The 17,634-nt window shown below is 43.6% G+C and overlaps 2 protein-coding genes across 2 annotated transcripts in view; both read right to left on the reverse strand.

Moving 5' to 3' along the window:
- The window catches only part of nrg1 (neuregulin 1), a 207,455-nt gene extending 199,721 nt beyond the window's left edge, over nucleotides 1-7,734 (reverse strand). Inside the window, exon 1 of the mRNA XM_052525207.1 lies at nucleotides 7,586-7,734. The gene's annotated coding sequence lies outside the window, so the exon portion shown is untranslated. The remainder of the gene's footprint in view (nucleotides 1-7,585) is intronic.
- A 2,871-nt stretch (nucleotides 7,735-10,605) lies between these two features.
- wrn (WRN RecQ like helicase) overlaps nucleotides 10,606-17,634 on the reverse strand; it is a 41,387-nt gene continuing 34,358 nt past the window's right edge. The window contains exons 36-38 of the mRNA XM_052526023.1: nucleotides 16,141-16,383; nucleotides 15,823-15,975; nucleotides 10,606-10,885 (exon numbers count right to left, since the gene is read on the reverse strand). Of these exons, the coding sequence (XP_052381983.1) occupies nucleotides 10,772-10,885; nucleotides 15,823-15,975; nucleotides 16,141-16,383 (510 nt within the window). The 3' untranslated portion in view covers nucleotides 10,606-10,771. The remainder of the gene's footprint in view (nucleotides 10,886-15,822; nucleotides 15,976-16,140; nucleotides 16,384-17,634) is intronic.

The following is a 17,634-nucleotide window of genomic DNA, read 5'->3' on the forward strand; positions in this document are numbered from 1 at the left end:
TGTCTGCTTCTTTTTTATTTATCCATCGACCAATAGCAGTCCTTCTTTGCGAGGCATTGGAAAACCTCCCTGGTCTTTGTGGTTGAATCTGTGTTTGAAATTCACTGCTCGACTGATAATTGTATGTGTGGGGTACAGAGATGAGGTAGTCATTCAAAAAGCATGTTAAAAACTATTATTGCACACAGAGTGAGTCCTTGCAATTTATGTGAACTTATTTAGGAGTTGAAAGCTTATCGACTCAAGACATTGCAGCTTTTTATTTTTAATTCATTAGTAAAAATGTCAAAAAACAATTTTACTTTGCCATTTTGGGGTATTGTGTGTAGAGCATTGACACAAAATCTTAATTAAATCTATGTTTAACACAACAACATGTGGTATAAGTCAAGGGGTGTGAATACTTTCTGAAGGAACTGCAAGTAGCAGTTTTGCTTAAAATTGTAATTTTAAGTTTACTATAAAATGGAGTAGATAGCTACAGTAGATAACATACTTCAATGTTGGTTTAGTAAAAACTGTTGGACATACTGTACATTACTTGTTTGTTTAGGTTGGTGTGCCCTCAGGATTTGATTGTGAATAATACAAAGTAATAATAATTCTCAGTACTTTCCTTTAAACGCTGACCAAATCAGGTTAAGGGCCCAGTAAAAAAATGTGATATTCCTGAGTTTTATCTACACTGAACAAAAACATAAATGCAACATGTAAAGTGTAGGTCCCATGTTTCATGAGCTGAAATGAAAGATCCCAGTAATTATCCATACACACAAAAAGCTTATTTCTCCCAAATGTTGACCACAAATATGTTTACATTTCTGTTAGTGAGCATTTCTCCTTTGCCCAGGTAGTCCATCCACCTGACAAGTGTGGCATATCAAAAAGCTGATTAAACAGCATGATCATTACACAGGTGCACATTGGACAATAAAGCTGCACTCTAAAATGTGCCATTGTGTCACACAACACAATATCACAGATGTCTCCAGTTGAGAGACCATGCAATTGCATTTTATCAATGGTAATTTGAGTGCACAGAAATACTGTGATGAGATCCTGAGGGCCATTGTTGCACCATTCACCATCACCTCATGTTTCAGCATGATAATGCACAGCCTCATATCAAAAGGATCTGTACACAATTCCTGGAAGCTGAAAATGTCCCAGTTCTTCCATGGCCTGTGTACTAACCAAACATGTCACCCATTGAGCATGTTTGGGATGCTCTGGATAGCATGTTCCAGTTCCAGCCAATACCCAGAAACCTCCCACAGCCATTGAAGAGGAGTGGGACAACATTCCACAGGCCACAATCAACAGCCTGATCAACTCAATGTGAAGGAGATGTCGCACTACATGAGGCAAATGGTGGTCACACCGGACACTGACTGATTATCTGATCCAAGCCCCTACTATTTTAAAGGTATATGTGACCATCAGATGCAGATCTGTATTCCCAGTCATGTGAAATCCATAGATTAGGGTCTAATGAATTTATTTCAATTTACTGATTTCCTTATATGAACTGTAACCCAGTAAAATCTTTGAAATTGTTGCATTTATATATTTTTGTTCAGTGTATATTTACACACACTGAGGTTGGAATAAAACTGTGAAATTGTTTAAATAATAAGGCCATTTTAGTGTAATGAGCTGTTTGAAAAGACCACCTGAAATTTCAACCTGTTTTGGTGGTGGGATGAACTTTTGCCCTCCCATGGTGACATGAAGTGAATCAGTTAATAAACCAATAAGGAAAAGAGTACCAAACCTCTTTGCCAATGACAGCAAATGTTTAGTTTTCCCCTCCCCACTCAAACCACTCCCAGACAGTCCTAGCTAAATTCTTGCTTAAGAAATTGCTCTTTGCCAAGAAGCAATTTTCTTTTTGACAATTTGAATTGAAAACAATCACAGTAAGGTACTTAATTGTTACCAAGAAATTATTTGATAATGAGGTCAAAACTGCTGCATTGGACCTTTAAATAGCTACCCTGTTAGAGCAAAGCACTGGTACATCATCAAAATGAAATATACAGTGCCTAGGTTTCTAAAAACCTGTTTTCGGCTTGTCATTATGGGGTTTAGTGTGTAGATTGATGAGGGGAAAAAATAAAGAATGAATCCATTTTAGAATAAGGCTGTAACAGATCAAAATGTGGAAAAGGTCAAAGGGTGTGAATACTTTCTGAAAGCACTGTATACTTCCAGCCAGGTAAGATGTTTCCTCACTACTGAAAATGTAGTGAAATGCCACAATATGAACAACTATGATGTTCTTGCACCCCTGTGTGTGTGTGTACATTTTTGGCACACACACACATTTGGTGGAGGGGCAGTAGGCTGATACTGAAAAAGGACTAGTGTCTTTATTGCAGCGCTGTTAAATTGGTTGCCAAGTTACCCACAGAGACAAACTTAACCAGTTAGGTTCAAAAACTTTCAAAGATAATTCGTAAAAATCCAAATAACTAAACAGATCTTCATTGTAAAGTGTTTAAACACGGTTTCCCATGCAGATGTGGCCAGGGCAATACATTGCAATGTCCGTACTGAGACAGAGAGGCTGGACTGAGGGCTTGTAGGCCTGTTGTAAGGCAGGTCCTCACCAGACATCACCAGCAATAACGTTGTCTATGGGCACAAACCCACCGTCGCAGGACCAGACAGGACTGGCGAAAAGTGCTCTTCACTGACGAGTCGCGGTTTTGTCTCACCAGGGCTGATGTTCGGATTCACGTTTATCGTCGAAGGAATGAGCGTTACACCGAGGCCTGTACTCTGGAGCGGGATCGATTTGAAGGTGGAGGGTCTGTCATGGTCTGGGGCGGTGTGTCACAGCATCATTGGACTGCGCTTGTTGTCATTGCAGGCAATCTCAACGCTGTCCATTACAGGGAAGACATCCTCCTCGCTTATGTGGTACCCTTCCTGCAGGCTCATCCTGACATGACCCTCCAGCATGACAATGCCACCAGCCATACTTCTCGTTCTGTGCGTGATTTCCTGCAAGACAGGAATGTCAGTGTTCTGCCATGGCCAGCGAAGAGCCCGGATCTCAATCCCATTGAGCACGTCTGGGACCTGTTAGATCGGAGGGTGAGGGCTAGTGCCATTCCCCCCAGAAATGTCCAAAAATGTATAGGTGCCTTGGTGGAAGAGTGGGGTAACATCTCACAACAAGAACTTGCAAATCTGGTGCAGTCCATTAGGAGATGCACTGCAGTACTTAATGCAGCTGGTGGCCACACCAGATACTGACTGCTACTTTTGATTTTGACCCGCCTTGTTCAGGGAAGAAATCAACTGTGGGAGCAATTATTAGGAAATGGAAGACATACAAGACCGCTGATAATCTCCCTCGATCTGGGGCTCCACGCAAGATCTCACCCCGTGGGGTCAAAATTATCACAAGAACGGTGAGCAAAAATCCCAGAACCACACGAGGGGGACCTAGTGAATGACCTGCAGAGAGCTGGGACCAAAGTAACAAAGCCTACCATCAGTAACACACTACGCCGCCAGGGACTCAAATCCTGCAGTGCCGACGTGTACCCCTGCTTAAGCCAGTACATGTCCAGGTCCGTCTGAAGTTTGCTAGAGAGCATTTGGATGATCCAGAAGAAGATTGGGAGAATGTCATATGGTCAGATGAAACCAAAATATAACTTTTTGGTAAAAACTCAACTTGTCGTGTTTGGAGGACAAAGAATGCTGAGTTGCATCCAAAGAACACCATACCTACTGTGAAGCATGGGGGTGGAAACATCATGCTTTGGAGCTGTTTTCTGCAAAGGGACCAGGACGACTGATCCGTGTAAAGGAAAGAATGAATGGGGCCATGTATCGTGAGATTTTGAGTGAAAACCTCCTTCCATCAATCAGCAAGGGCATTGAAGATGAAACGTGGCTGGGTCTTTCAGCATGACAATGATCCCAAACACACCGCCCGGGCAACGAAGGAGTGGCTTCGTAAGAAGCATTTCAAGGTCCTGGAGTGGCCTAGCCAGTCTCCAGATCTCAACCCCATAGAAAATCTTTGGAGAGCGAGTTGAAAGTCTGTGTTGCCCAGCAACAGCCCCAAAACATCACTGCTCTAGAGGAGATCTGCATGGAGGAATAGGCCAAAATACCAGCAACAGTGTGTGAAAACCTTGTGAAGACTTACAGAAAACGTTTGACCTCTGTCATTGCCAACAAAGAGTATATAACAAAGTATTGAGATAACAAAAGTTTATTGACCAAATACTTATTTTCCACCATAATTTGCAAATAAATTCATAAAAAATCTTACAATGTGATTTTCTGGATTTTTTTCCCTCATTTTGTCTGGCATAGTTGAAGTGTACCTGTGATGAAAATTACAGGCCTCTCTCATCTTTTTAAGTGGGAGAACTTGCACAATTGGTGGCTGACTAAATACTGTTTTGCCCCACTGTACATATCAGATGAGTAATGTAGGGTATGTAAACATTATATAAAGTGGCATTCTTTAAAGTGACTCGTGATACATTTATTACATCCAATTTTTTATTATTAAAGTGGCTAGAGATTTGAGTCAGTATGTTGGCAGCAGCCACTCTGTTAGTGATGGCGTTTCATTTTTTATTTTATTTAACCTTTATTTAACCAGGTAGGCTAGTTAAATGAGAGCCTCATTTACAACTACGACCTGGCCAAGATAAAGCAAAGCAGTGTGACACAGACAACAACACAGAGTTACACATGGAATAAACAATAAACAAGCCAATAACACAATAAACAAGTCAATGACACAGTAGAATAAAAGAAAGTCTATATACAGTGTGTGCAAAACGCATGAGGAGGTAGGCAATAAATAGGCCATAGGAGCGAATAATTACAATTTAGCAGATTAACACTGGAGTGATAAATGAGCAGATGATGATGTGCAAGTAGAGATACCGGTGCGCAAAAGAGTAGAAAAGTAAATAAAAACAATATGGGGATGAGGTAGGTAGATTTGGTGGGCTATTTACAGATGGACTATGTACAGCTGCAGCGATCGGTTAGCTGATGTTTAAAGTTGGTGAGAGAAAGAAAAGTCTCCACTTCAGCCATTTTTGCAATTCGTTGAGATAAACTTTTGTTATTGACCAAATACTTATTTTCCACCATAATTTGCAAATACATTTATTAAAAATCCTACAATGTGGTTTTCTGGATTTTTTGTCTCATTTTGTCTGTCATAGTTGAAGTGTACCTATGATGAAAATTACAGGCCTCACATCTTTTTAAGTGGGAGAACTTGCACAATTGGTGGCTGACTAAATACTTTTTTTGCCCCACTGTACTTGCTGGAACGTGTGCTACGGGTGGGAGTTGTTATCGTGACCAGTGAACTGAGATAAGGCGGAGCTTTACCTAGCATAGACTTATAGATGAGCTGGAACCAGAATATGTAGCGAGGGCCAGCCGACTAGAGCATACAGGTTGCAGTGGTGGGTGGTATAAGGTGATTTGGTAACAAAACGGATGGCACTGTGATAGACTGCATCCAGTTTGCTGAGTAGAGTATTGGGAGCTATTTTGTAGATGACATAGCCGAAGTCGAGGATCGGTAGGATAGTCAGTGAGTGAAGGAGGCTTTGTTGCGAAATAGAAAGCCGATTCTAGATCTGTAATATGAGTCTTGAAGGAGAGTTTACAGTCTAACCAGACACCTAGGTATTTATAGTTGTCCACATATTCTAGGTCGGAACCGTCCAGGGTGGTGATGCTAGTCAGGCGGGCGGATGCGGGCTGCGAACGGTTGAAAAGCATGCATTTGGTTTTACTACCTTTTAAAAGCAGTTGGAGGCCACGGAAGGAGTGTTGAGGGCGGTGCAGTTGCCGTACCAGGCGGTGATGCAGCCCGACAGGATGCTCCCCACCGTGCATCTGTAAAAGTTTGAGTGTTTTTTAGGTGACAAGCCAAATTTCTTCAGCCTCCTGAGGTTGAAGAGGCGCAATCTTCACCACGCTGTCTGTGTGGGTGGACCATTTCAGTTTGTCCGTGATGTGTACGCCGAGGAACATAAAACCTTCCACATTCACTAATGTCCCGTCAATGTTAATAGGGGGGTGCTCTCTCTGCTTTTTCCTGAAGTCCATGATCATCTCCTGTTTTGTTGACGTTGAGTGTGAGGTTGTTTTCCTGACAACACACTCCCAGGGCCCTCACCTCCTCCCTGTAGGCCGTCTCGTCGTTGTTGGTAATCAAGCCTACCACTGTAGTGTCATCTGCAAACTTGATGATTGAGTTGGAAGCGTGCATGGCCACACAGTCAAGGGTGAACAGGGAGTACAGGAGAGGGCTGAGAACGCACCCTTGTGGGGCCCCAGTGTTGAGGATCAGGGGGGTGGAGATGTTGTTACTAGAGGTCGACCAACTATGATTTTTCAACGCCGATACCGATTATTGGATGACCAAAAAAGGCCGGTACCGATTAATCGGCTGTTTTTTAAAATGGATTTGTATGAATGAACACTTATTTTAACTTAATATAATACATCAATAAAATCAATTTAGCCTCAAATAAATAATGAAACATGTTCAATTTGGTTTAAATAATGCAAAAACAAAGTGTTGGAGAAGAAAGTAAAAGTGCAATATGTGCCATGTAAGAAAGCTAACGTTTAAGTTCCTTGCTCAGAACATGAGAACATATGAAAGCTGGTGGTTCCTTTTAACATGAGTCTTAAATATTCCCAGGTAAGAAGTTCTAGGTTGTAGTTATTATAGGAATTATAGGACTATTTCTCTCAATACCATTTGTATTTCATTAACCTTTGACTATTGGATGTTCTTATAGGCACTTTAGTATTGCCAGTGTAACAGTATAGCTTCCATCCCTCTCCTAGCTCCTACCTGGGCTCGAACCACGAACACATTGACAACAGCCACCCTCGAAGCAGCGTTACCCATGCAGAACAAGGGGAACAACCACTCAAAGTCTCAGAACGAAACACTATTGGCACGCACCCCGCTAACTAGCTAGCCATTTCACATCAGTTACACCAGCCTAATCTCGGGAGTTGATAGGCTTGAAGTCATAAACAGCGCAATGCTTGACGCACAACGAAGAGCTGCTGTCAAAACGCACGAAAGTATTGTTTGAATAAATGCTTACGAGCTGCTGCCTACCACCGCTCAGTCAGACTGCTCTATCAAATCATAGACTTAATTATAATATAATAACAGAAATCCGAGCCGTAGGTCATTAATATGGTCGAATCCGGAAACTATCATTTCAAAAACAAAACGTTTATTATTATCACATATACCCTGACTCTGCCTGCAATGAACGCAAGAGAAGTGACACAATTTCACCTGGGTAATATTGCCTCCTAACCTGGATTTCTTTTAGCTAAAAATATATACTTCTTTGTATTGATTTTAAGAACGGCATTGATGTTCATGGTTAGGGACACATTGGAGCAACGATACGCACAGCATCGATTATATGCAACGCAGGACACGCTAGATAAACTAGTAATATCATCAACCATGTGTAGTTGACTAGTGATTATGATTGATTGATTGTTTTTTATAAGATAAGTTTAATGCTAGCTAGCGACTTACCTTGGCTTCTTACTGCATTCGCGTAACAGGCAGTCAGTCTCCTCTTGGAGTGCAATGTAATCAGGTGGTTACAGCGTTGGACTAGTTAACTGTAAGGTTGCAAGATTGAATCCCCGGAGCTGACAAGGTGAAAATCTTTCGTTCTGCCCCTGAACGAGGCAGTTAACCCACCGTTCCAAGGCCATCATTGAAAATAAGAATGTGTTCTTAACTTACTTGCCTAGTTAAATAAAGATTAAATAAAGGTGTACATGTTTTATATATATATTTTAAATCGGCCAAATCGGTGTCCAAAAATACCGATTGTTATGCAAACTTGAAATCGGCCCCAATTAATCGGCCATTCCGAATAATCGGTCTGACCTCTAGTTGTTACTTACCCTCAACACCTGGGGTGGCCCGTCAGAAAGTTCAGGACCCAGTTGCACAGGGCGGGATCGAGACCCAGGGTCTCAAGCTTAATGACGAGTTTGGAGGGTACTATGGTGCTAAATGCTGAGCTGTAGTCGATGAACAGCATTCTTATCTAGGTATTCCTCGTCCAGATGAGTTAGGGTAGTGTGAATGCGATTGCGTCGTCTGTGGACCTATTGGGGCGGTAAGCAAATTGGGGTGGGTCTAGGGTCAGGTAGGGTGGAGGTGATATGATCCTTGACTAGTCTCTCAAAGCACTTCATGATGACGGAAGTGAGTGCTACGTGGCGATAGTCGTTTAGCTCAGTTACCTTAGCTTTCTTGGGAACAGGAACAATGGTGGCCCTCTTGAAGCATGTGGGAACAGCAGACAGATAGGGATTGATTGAATATTGAATATTTGAAAATACAAATGTCGTTGACAATGGAAACATGTTGGTACCAAGGCAATGGGTAAATTAGCCAAAGTACATGTTAGATCTCTTTAGCAAAGTATGGGTGGCATGAGTAATGTGATGCCATGGATACAATAACAATGAGTTCCATCTCAAAAATTGGAAACATTAACATCGTTCTGGAAGACCTGAACTCTACCCTTTGACACAAGCAGTATTTATCTGTCCTGAATATGAATATCATGAAGGGGTTGTTTCTACATGTGGACGCTCTCATGCCGTCGAACACACTGACTAGGAAAACACTAGGATAGCCCGTCCACAAATATCTCAGCGCAGAGACAAAACTCTTCAAGGGAGTGCCGCTAAAATGTATTGATTATATTAGAGTACACGTGATGTATCCAAGCTCCAACAGTAATTTAGAGTGATTTCCTAGCAAAGGCCCTGCAAATTAATTTCACTGGTCACCTGCTGCTCCCACGTACATCCAGCAGCAGACTTGTGTGGCTGCACTGGTCAGACAACCAGCCCAACTTGAAACAATGGGAGTAATCAATGAACACATGTCCCAAATGGCACCCTTTTCCCTTTCTAGTGCACTACTTTTGACCAGGGTCCATAAGGTAGTGCACTACTTTTGACCATGTTCCATGTACTGTAGCTACAGAAAGAATAGGGTACCATTTAGGACGCACCCGAGAGAGAAGCATTTGTGCTCGGCGCACCCCCTGACGCTAGTTAAAGAACAATCGATCAGTAATTGAAATGCTGTTTTTCAAATCAAATCGTATTGGACACATACACATGGTTAGCATATATTAATGCGAGTGTTAGCGAAATGCTTGTGCTTCTAGTTCCGACTGCACTATAGATGTAGCCCGGGTCTCTGATCAAACTCTTAACACGTTTCCCCATCTCTATAAAACACTATATTGACTGTGCTTTTCCTCTTAAGGTTTTATTGATGAGGGCCGGGTTTATAACAAATGTGTAGGGTGTCGGGGGAAAGAGTCCTGATCTGCACTTTTATGTTACTTGACAGCATCAGAGCTTCAGCATCAAACTAGCCACTGTATCTGAGACAGTTAACTAATGTAAAGTAATCGCTGACTCTGACACTCTGAGCCAAAGAGGGCAGGCTGTTTAGAATGACCTCAAAGGGGGTTTCACTTTACCCACAGCACCCAATGGAAATCTATAGTATTGGTACAGGAGATACTTAGATTCAGTCAAGTCTATTTTGGTCAGCATGAGATGCACTTCTGAGATAGCACTATGCCCACAATGGTGAAATTGATTCCTTTCCCCCCCTATATTGTGTTTCCAAGAAGAGGGTGGATTTTATTTTTGTTACCCTCAACAAAAAGTTAAATGCATAATTTACTACAAAAATACATGCTCAAATACAGTTGATATTAAAAAATAAACCATGCATACATTATATAATCATTTATGTTAGAGCTTGATTGAGAAGACTTTTGTTAAGTTTAGCTAGACATTGCATAGTTGAGCAAATGTAGATGTCATAATAACTGCAGTAGTACTGGCCAATGCACGGATACACATGCAGTCATGGCTTTACTGCAATAATCACTATGAACTGTGATGTCTTTTATCCAGGCAAAATGTGAAGCAAAGAGAACCACTATAATCTGGAAACATTAAGTGATCAGATCTACTCTGAACCTCTCCTGTTTTTAAAAATGGTCAGGTTTCAAACTTTAAAAGAGCCTCCAGAACAGGAAATCAGCATTTGATAGTCTTATAATTGGTACAGTTCTCTTCCCAACAGGATCAAACTGTGACAAATTAAGTTTTGCCAGTTACTCTCCATAGAAAGTAGTGTCTGCAGACACACTAATCTGAACCAGGATTAAAATGTCCACATGGATGTAAAAGCCCTGTATTTGCTAATCTCTTAACCTTCAAATGTAATTATTGAAGGTCTGTACAGGATTTGAATGAATGACAAATACCTTAGCTCAGCAACAAACTGAATGATCTCTGTGAAAAGGTCATTTTACCAATGATACATATGTTAATGAGTTGCATATTTTACAACATACTAATAATTATCTTGTCAACTTGGCACAGTTACATTAGATACTTCTCACTTGCGGGTACTAATTTAACAAGATGCAACTCATTAAGAAATAAGATTACTCCATGACTCAATCAGACTACCCAATGATTTCCTCTAAAATACTGTACATTCAAGTTGTATCTTTATTACAAGAGGTTTTACATAATGACATGTTTTACATTAATTAGTCTGCTATGTTACATTGTTAAGTTGGAAATCAACACCTTGTTTGCCATTTTGTAATAAAGAAAATCAGAAACATTTGGTCAGTAAGAATAATTTGTTGGTCAGTTACGAAAAAAGTCCTTTGTTCTTTTTGGTTTTCTTTGTACAGGCCAAAGAACTTGAACCTCTTGGTAGTTCAGCCCAGTCTGGTAGTTTTCTCTTCGCCGGCTGGCTGACATTCTGTGGAGAGATGAACATGTATTGACAACAATGAGTCCACTGAAAACTATCAAAGCTCTACACTGATTGAGTGACCTTTCTATCCCCAGACCCAGTGTTTCCCTACCTCCGGTCGCCCCCCCAGTGTTTCCCCACCTCCGGTCGCCCCCCCAGTGTTTCCCCACCTCCGGTCGCCCCCCAGTGTTTCCCCACCTCCGGTCGCCCCCCAGTGTTTCCCCACCTCCGGTCGCCCCCCAGTGTTTCGCCCCCACCTCCGGCCCCCCCCCAGTGTTTCCCCACCTCCGGTCGCCCCCCAGTGTTTCCCCACCTCCGGTCGCCCCCAGTGTTTCCCCACCTCCGGTCGCCCCCCAGTGTTTCCCCACCTCCGGTCGCCCCCCAGTGTTTCCCCACCTCCGGTCGCCCCCCCGCCCCAGTGTTTCCCCACCTCCGGTCGCCCCCGCCCCAGTGTTTCCCCACCTCCGGTCGCCCCCCCAGTGTTTCCCCCTCCGGTCGCCCCCCCCAGGGTTTCCCCACCTCCGGTCGCCCCCCAGTGTTTCCCCACCTCCGGTCGCCCCCCAGTGTTTCCCCACCTCCGGTCGCCCCCCAGTGTTTCCCCACCTCCGGTCGTGCCCCCGTGTTTCCCCACCTCCGGTCGCCCCCAGTGTTTCCCCACCTCCGGCCCCCAGTGTTTCCCCACCTCCGGTCGCCCCCAGTGTTTCCCACCCCCCGCCCCAGTGTTTTTCGCCCCCCACCTCCGGTCGCCCCCAGTGGTTGTTTCCCCCCACCGCCCCCAGGTTTCCCCACCTCCGGTCGCCCCCAGTGTTTCCCCACCTCCGGTCGCCCCCAGTGTTTCCCCACCTCCGGTCGCCCCCGCCCCCAGTGTTTCCCCACCTCCGGTCGCCCCCAGTGTTTCCCCACCTCCGGTCCCCCCAGTGTTTCCCCACCTCCAGTCCCCCCAGTGTTTCCCCACCTCCGGTCGCCCCCCTAATGTTTCCCCAGAATAGGGAAGCCCTGGTCTACCAGGTGGGCACACGTCATCTTAATTACATAATCCTCTGGTGGTAAACTGGTTTTGGTTGAGACGTCATATAACCAGTTTACAACCAACTGGTCTCTATTACAACCAGGTAAAGTCTTTCATGACTCCGTGGAAAACACGTAAAATCGTCGTTATTGTAAAGACTCCTTTTTCATAAAAAAGACGTGAACCAAACATCCCTATCAAACCAATATACAACCTGACGCCATTGCAACCAGTTTTGCCTGCTGGGTACTCCCTTTCAAGTTCTTATCATCAACCAACTAAATGTGAACTTCACACTTGTTCTGGCAATGTTCTGGTACTGAGAGCTTCACCAGCTGTCATGTAAAATATGGAAAGGTACTTCAGGGAGAAGCCTGCTCCAAAGTTATTACGGAGATCATGTAGGAGAAAGCTCTGGTGGGTCTTTGTTAAATTGAGTGTTTGTCTGCAGAATTGGTCCCAGTTGTTGCATCAAATTCACAGTTCTTTAGTCAAATAAAATCACATTCCATCTTTCACTCCGGTTCTTTCCACCTGAATTGAGTTGTATTGGTGCTAAATGGATGGATGATGGATGAATGCAATTACACCCCCCGCCCTGATTTTATTTTTCCATAAAACCGTTGTAAGGTATGTGCTGTTAACATAATTAACAAAAACAGCCATTTTTAAATGTATATTTACCTTTATAAGAACAAGTTATTTTATGGTGAGGTTTGTGGTGTCTCCTGAAGCGAGACAGAGATTAGAAGAAGGAGCTCTGGTGAATAAACCACACTGGATTAGGAGTCTGACCTACAGTACGTGACCTATTGGTTGGGTAAATAGACACGCCATGCAGCCGATAACACTGCTCTTACTGAAAAGCTCAGGGGTCCTCAGTGACTCTCTGTGTCTCCTCAAGTCAGAGATACAAAAATGCTTAGAAGGCCAGAATGACTTCAGCTACAAAATAAATAGAGGTTGAGGAATGCAGACAAACCTCATACAATAAATCCCCCATCTGTGGCATCTCTGATATATACTATGAAGAGTTCTAAAAACAAAGCTGGCATATTAGTGTCCTGGTCCTGTGATTGAAAACCAACCACAATAAAATAAACAAGCTGGTGTCAAAACAACTGTATAAAGTCTATATGAGAAATAGATCTCTTGGCCACACAGCATGATAAAAACAGGATCTGGACTTCAATCTATTTGATGGGCATGTCATAATGAAGTATAGGAAATATGTACCAGCACAAATTTGTAACGTCCAAATGTGCCGAGAGACAATAATGCATTGCTAGACTGCTACAATTGGTTGGACCTGGAGACTAAACTGGACTTCCAGGATCCTCCTTTGGTCTAGTGTCCGCAGTCCATTGTAGGTCTATGTGAGTCTCATGCACGCAGCTGCATCAATACAAGACACACAAGCGTGCTATCCAACATCGGATTACCATCCATCACAATTCCTCCTAAGCCGTTTATCTGACCCCTCTAAATGTAATTTCCTTGAGGAGAGCATTTTTTTTTTGTTCGTCTCCCTCAATCTCATTGGTGCTAAATCTTTAGTGACCTCACCGCCACCGCTCGGTGAAGGGGAGAACGGATCCGGTTGTTGATCTATTTAGAGGGAGCTCTAATGCACATATTGATCTACAGGTTACCATGAATAGGAGGCAGGCACAGTGAAGCGTGCGGAGAAGGTGGAAAAAAATAAAGCTTTCAAGTACACATTCACATCAACAGTGAATGATTGAGGGTTTTTCTTTGATGAGAAACACTGATAATTTTTTTTTTTAAACTCAAATTGATCATGGTGAAGAAATGCAGTCAGTTGTGGAGAGACAGACATAACTCAACAGTCTGCTGACCACTGCAGCCCGGTCCCAGCTCTTGACCACTGCAGACTGTTCTGTCCACACCTGGTCCCAGCTCTTGACCACTGCAGACTGTTCTGTCCACACCTGGTCCCAGCTCTTGACCACTGCAGACTGTTCTGTCCACACCTGGTCCCAGCTCTTGACCACTGCAGACTGTTCTGTCCACACCTGGTCCCAGCTCTTGACCACTGCAGACCCTCGCCACAGCAGGGGTGTCCAGTGGCCTTTAACCCACGAGTCCCACCACGACGCCGGCGCCATTTGGACTTCTAACCCCTTTTAAACATGGTGTGTTTGAGCTAAAGAGGGCTGAGCCAGAGCGGTGTTTATGAGACAAGGGCTGATCCCGAAGGGGGCCGGGTCTTTTGACAAAAACGTCTGTAAAATCCGATTGGTTTGAGCTACAATCTATTAAAAAGCTATGAAAAGCTGAGACTCACAAACACACATTTTGTTATATAAGAGTCATTATGGTAAGGGGTTCAAAAAAGGGAAATCATATACTGTAATAAGTTGCTGTCAAACTCAACACAGTAGTCACTGACTAGTTGGGATATTCATTTCCCATAGAGAAAACCATTTCTGTACTTACAGCCTTCTATAAACTAATTTATCAGGTTTTTGCTTTGGTGGACTTTATATATATTGTTTTATATTGTTTTATTATATATATATATATATATATATATATATATTTTATTGATATTTGTCCATAAAACCCATGAATGCAACAGTTTATATCAAATAGTGTTGTGTTCTACTTATAGCCCTGGTTGTCCTGAACAGGACATGGTACAACAATTAATTGTGAGGCTAAATATAAGGACTGGACATGCAGATACATGAAAGTCAGATAAATGAAAAGCCGATTTTTGCAGGGGTGTCGGGACTGATGGGGTTAAAGGAGATCAAAGGGCACTCAAGATGCTCATGCGCTGAGCGCTGACCCCAGGTCAGAGGTTAAACGTAAACCAGCTCCAGGCAAAGCCAGGGCACACTCATCTCGTTAGACGGGGGACACCGCATTTCCATCGATCCTCCCGTGTGGGATTAGGAGATCCAAGGGTCACGACCCTCTGGAGAACGTCACAAATAAACAAAGCCCTTTGTGGCGAATAACAATTAACTCTGCATTAACCAGAGGGTCTGTGTGTTTGCCTGACTGGGGCGGGTGGACATCCTGCTGTGGGCTCATCTGGCGCAGATCTGTTAATGTTTTGGATTTATGGTGAATTCCTGCATGTCAGAGCACAAGATCACCACCCGTGTCATCAGGGAGATCTCTTAAGTTGCATGCAATCGTCGGTATTAAACAGCTCTCAAACAATCTGCTCTGTTGCGCTGTGAAAACCACAACTGGCAGGGGTCTAAATAAGATGAACCAGTGGCGACCATCTTATCACCACAACTGCCAGACGGACACCAGAATGACAGTGGATGCATAACGCTTCCTTTCAGTGGGCCAATGACACTACTTCGCTTTCTATTGAGGACCTTTAGCTACAGGAGTGGGTGAGATAGAATTGGGCTTGATGGACGGTATTACCAACGGGATTTATGCTAATGAGTTCAGCTCCATCCAATTATACGTGGAAATGAGGACCTTAGCGTGGACACCCTGGGAAGAGAGATCAACAGTTGAACAAGAGTACTGACGTTGACCTAGAGAGCGCCACACATTGGAAGTACAGACTGGAGTTTTCCCAGGGTTTTAAAAAAGCTTACTGAGTCGTTTCTTTAATGCAAGGAAAGGGATTTTTGGGAGCCAATTATTAAGTTGATGGAAGCCGGATGCTGATGAGAGCAGATATTTAACCTCCTCTGCCTTATTGATGATTAAATCCACAGTTAATGTCTTAAAAAGTGATCCATTGAAAATAATAGGTATTCATCGCCTTTGTTGAAATGTAAGATATATTTTTTATATCATCACGTACCCGACACATTGACACTTGTTATGTTTGTGAATCAAACGTGTCTATCTTGCTGAAATAATAGGTCTGGTACATCGTTTCATATCGTGAGTGAAATCCACTTTTTCTAGGCTGAAAGTCAATACATTCTACCTGAGGGGAGTCACTGAAGAGTTCATGTGTGTCCTCATCCAGTGGCTCCTGGTTCCAGGATGCCAGCTTCACTGCACTGGTCTGGGGGACAGCCTTGGCGGCTGCAGTAAGAGCCTTAGGTGCAAGGACATACTCTGAGACGGGACCCACTTCCTACCAGGGAGAGAAAAGACATCATCTTTAGTAGGAGACACATTGACTGAGACATAATGCAAATCATGTTAGTCCACAAATGAAGATAGGTTTCCGCAGAGGTGTATTGGTGTAAAAAGTACAGGCTAATTTTAAATCAGTTTGTCTTTGTTAGCTGAACATTACCTCGGGCATTGGAAGATCCCTGAACAGGTCATCCTCTTCCATACTCATCTCCATCTCGTCTGGGAGTCCGACTGCTAACCAACCAACCGGTTGGGGTGGGGATAGCTTGATGGGGTCTGGCTGGGCTGGGGATAGCTTGATGGGGGCTGGCTGGGCTGGGGTTGGCTCCACTGGGGCTGGCTGGGCTGGGTCTTTTTCTATCCTCACTGGCTTGTGGACGGAAGGTTCTCTCACCGGTTTGTCCTGGAAGAACACACAAATGAAGTGCCTACTTAGTGCTAGTGAATGATGTCACATGACTTGAGAGCTGGATTCCATTAGGAGCTAGTATTAACTGCAACGAAATCCTACCCAAACTGACAGTGTCAAATATCACTATGAGCCACTAACATGGACTCAACAGCAACGAGGGAGATGACTCCCATGTAGAAGTGGGCCAGTGGTGTGAAAAACCTCCCAAGCTGCTTTCACATCTGGAGAGGGGAGTGGGGCTGGGCAGTGGGGCTGAGGACAGGGGCCAGGCTGGGTCATGAAGCTTGGCTGGGGCATGGGGCCGGGCTTGTCGTGCTGCGTCAGCCTTTAAGGAAATAGGTCCCCTGTAGTAATCAGTCTGAGAGGAAGGCACCAGATGTCAGCCTTTAAAGCCTGTCCCCTTAATGGGGACTAGAGCGGCCCGAGAGATTGTGCTCTGCACTGACAAGAGTGGCCATAGAGGGAGAGGAGGAGAGAGGGGGAGAAGAGAGTGGGGAAAGAGAGAAAGAGGGATAAAGAGAGCGTGTACAGAAAGAGAGAGAGATAGACTATAGTGCACAACTTTAGGGCTGGAGATGTCATTATACCTTCACCTTGAGGGAGTTGTTATCAACCACACTGAGAAATTAACTGTCACACAGAAGCTTTTGAAAGGCATACATTAGCTGAGAAGGCTTTGTTACGGGCACAATGTGAATATAAAATGAAATATATCCATGGTGAATTATGTAGTAACACAATGCACACAACGTGAGTCCATGCAACTTGTGACGCACATTTTTTTAACCTGAACTTATTTAGTAGGCTTGTCGTAACAAAGGGGTTGAATACTTATTGACACAAGACATTTCAGCTTTCATTTAATTTGTAAACATTTCTCCAAACATAATTCCACTTTGACATTATGGGGTACTGTGTGTAGACCACTGGCACAAAATATCAATTTAATTAATTTTCAATTCAGGCTGTAACACAACAAAATGTTGAAAAAGTCAGGGGGTGTGAATCCTTTAAGGCACGGTAGATAGATAGTAGCGTCGTTCATCAGGAGCAGTGATATGTACATCACATGATGGCTCCATTCTGGGCTTGATAAGGATGACTGACATCAGTGCATTTCTAATGAGAAATTAGGATCCGTGCTGACTACAGGGGAGCGAGAACCTCATGAGACACTTACACCAGTTGTACCCCAATGAAGGAGAAATAAACCAAGGGAATACAGTGGTGTAACGCTTCGAT

Source organism: Oncorhynchus keta, chromosome 9 (genome assembly GCF_023373465.1).
Source record: "Oncorhynchus keta strain PuntledgeMale-10-30-2019 chromosome 9, Oket_V2, whole genome shotgun sequence".
Classification (NCBI taxonomy): domain Eukaryota; kingdom Metazoa; phylum Chordata; class Actinopteri; order Salmoniformes; family Salmonidae; genus Oncorhynchus; species Oncorhynchus keta.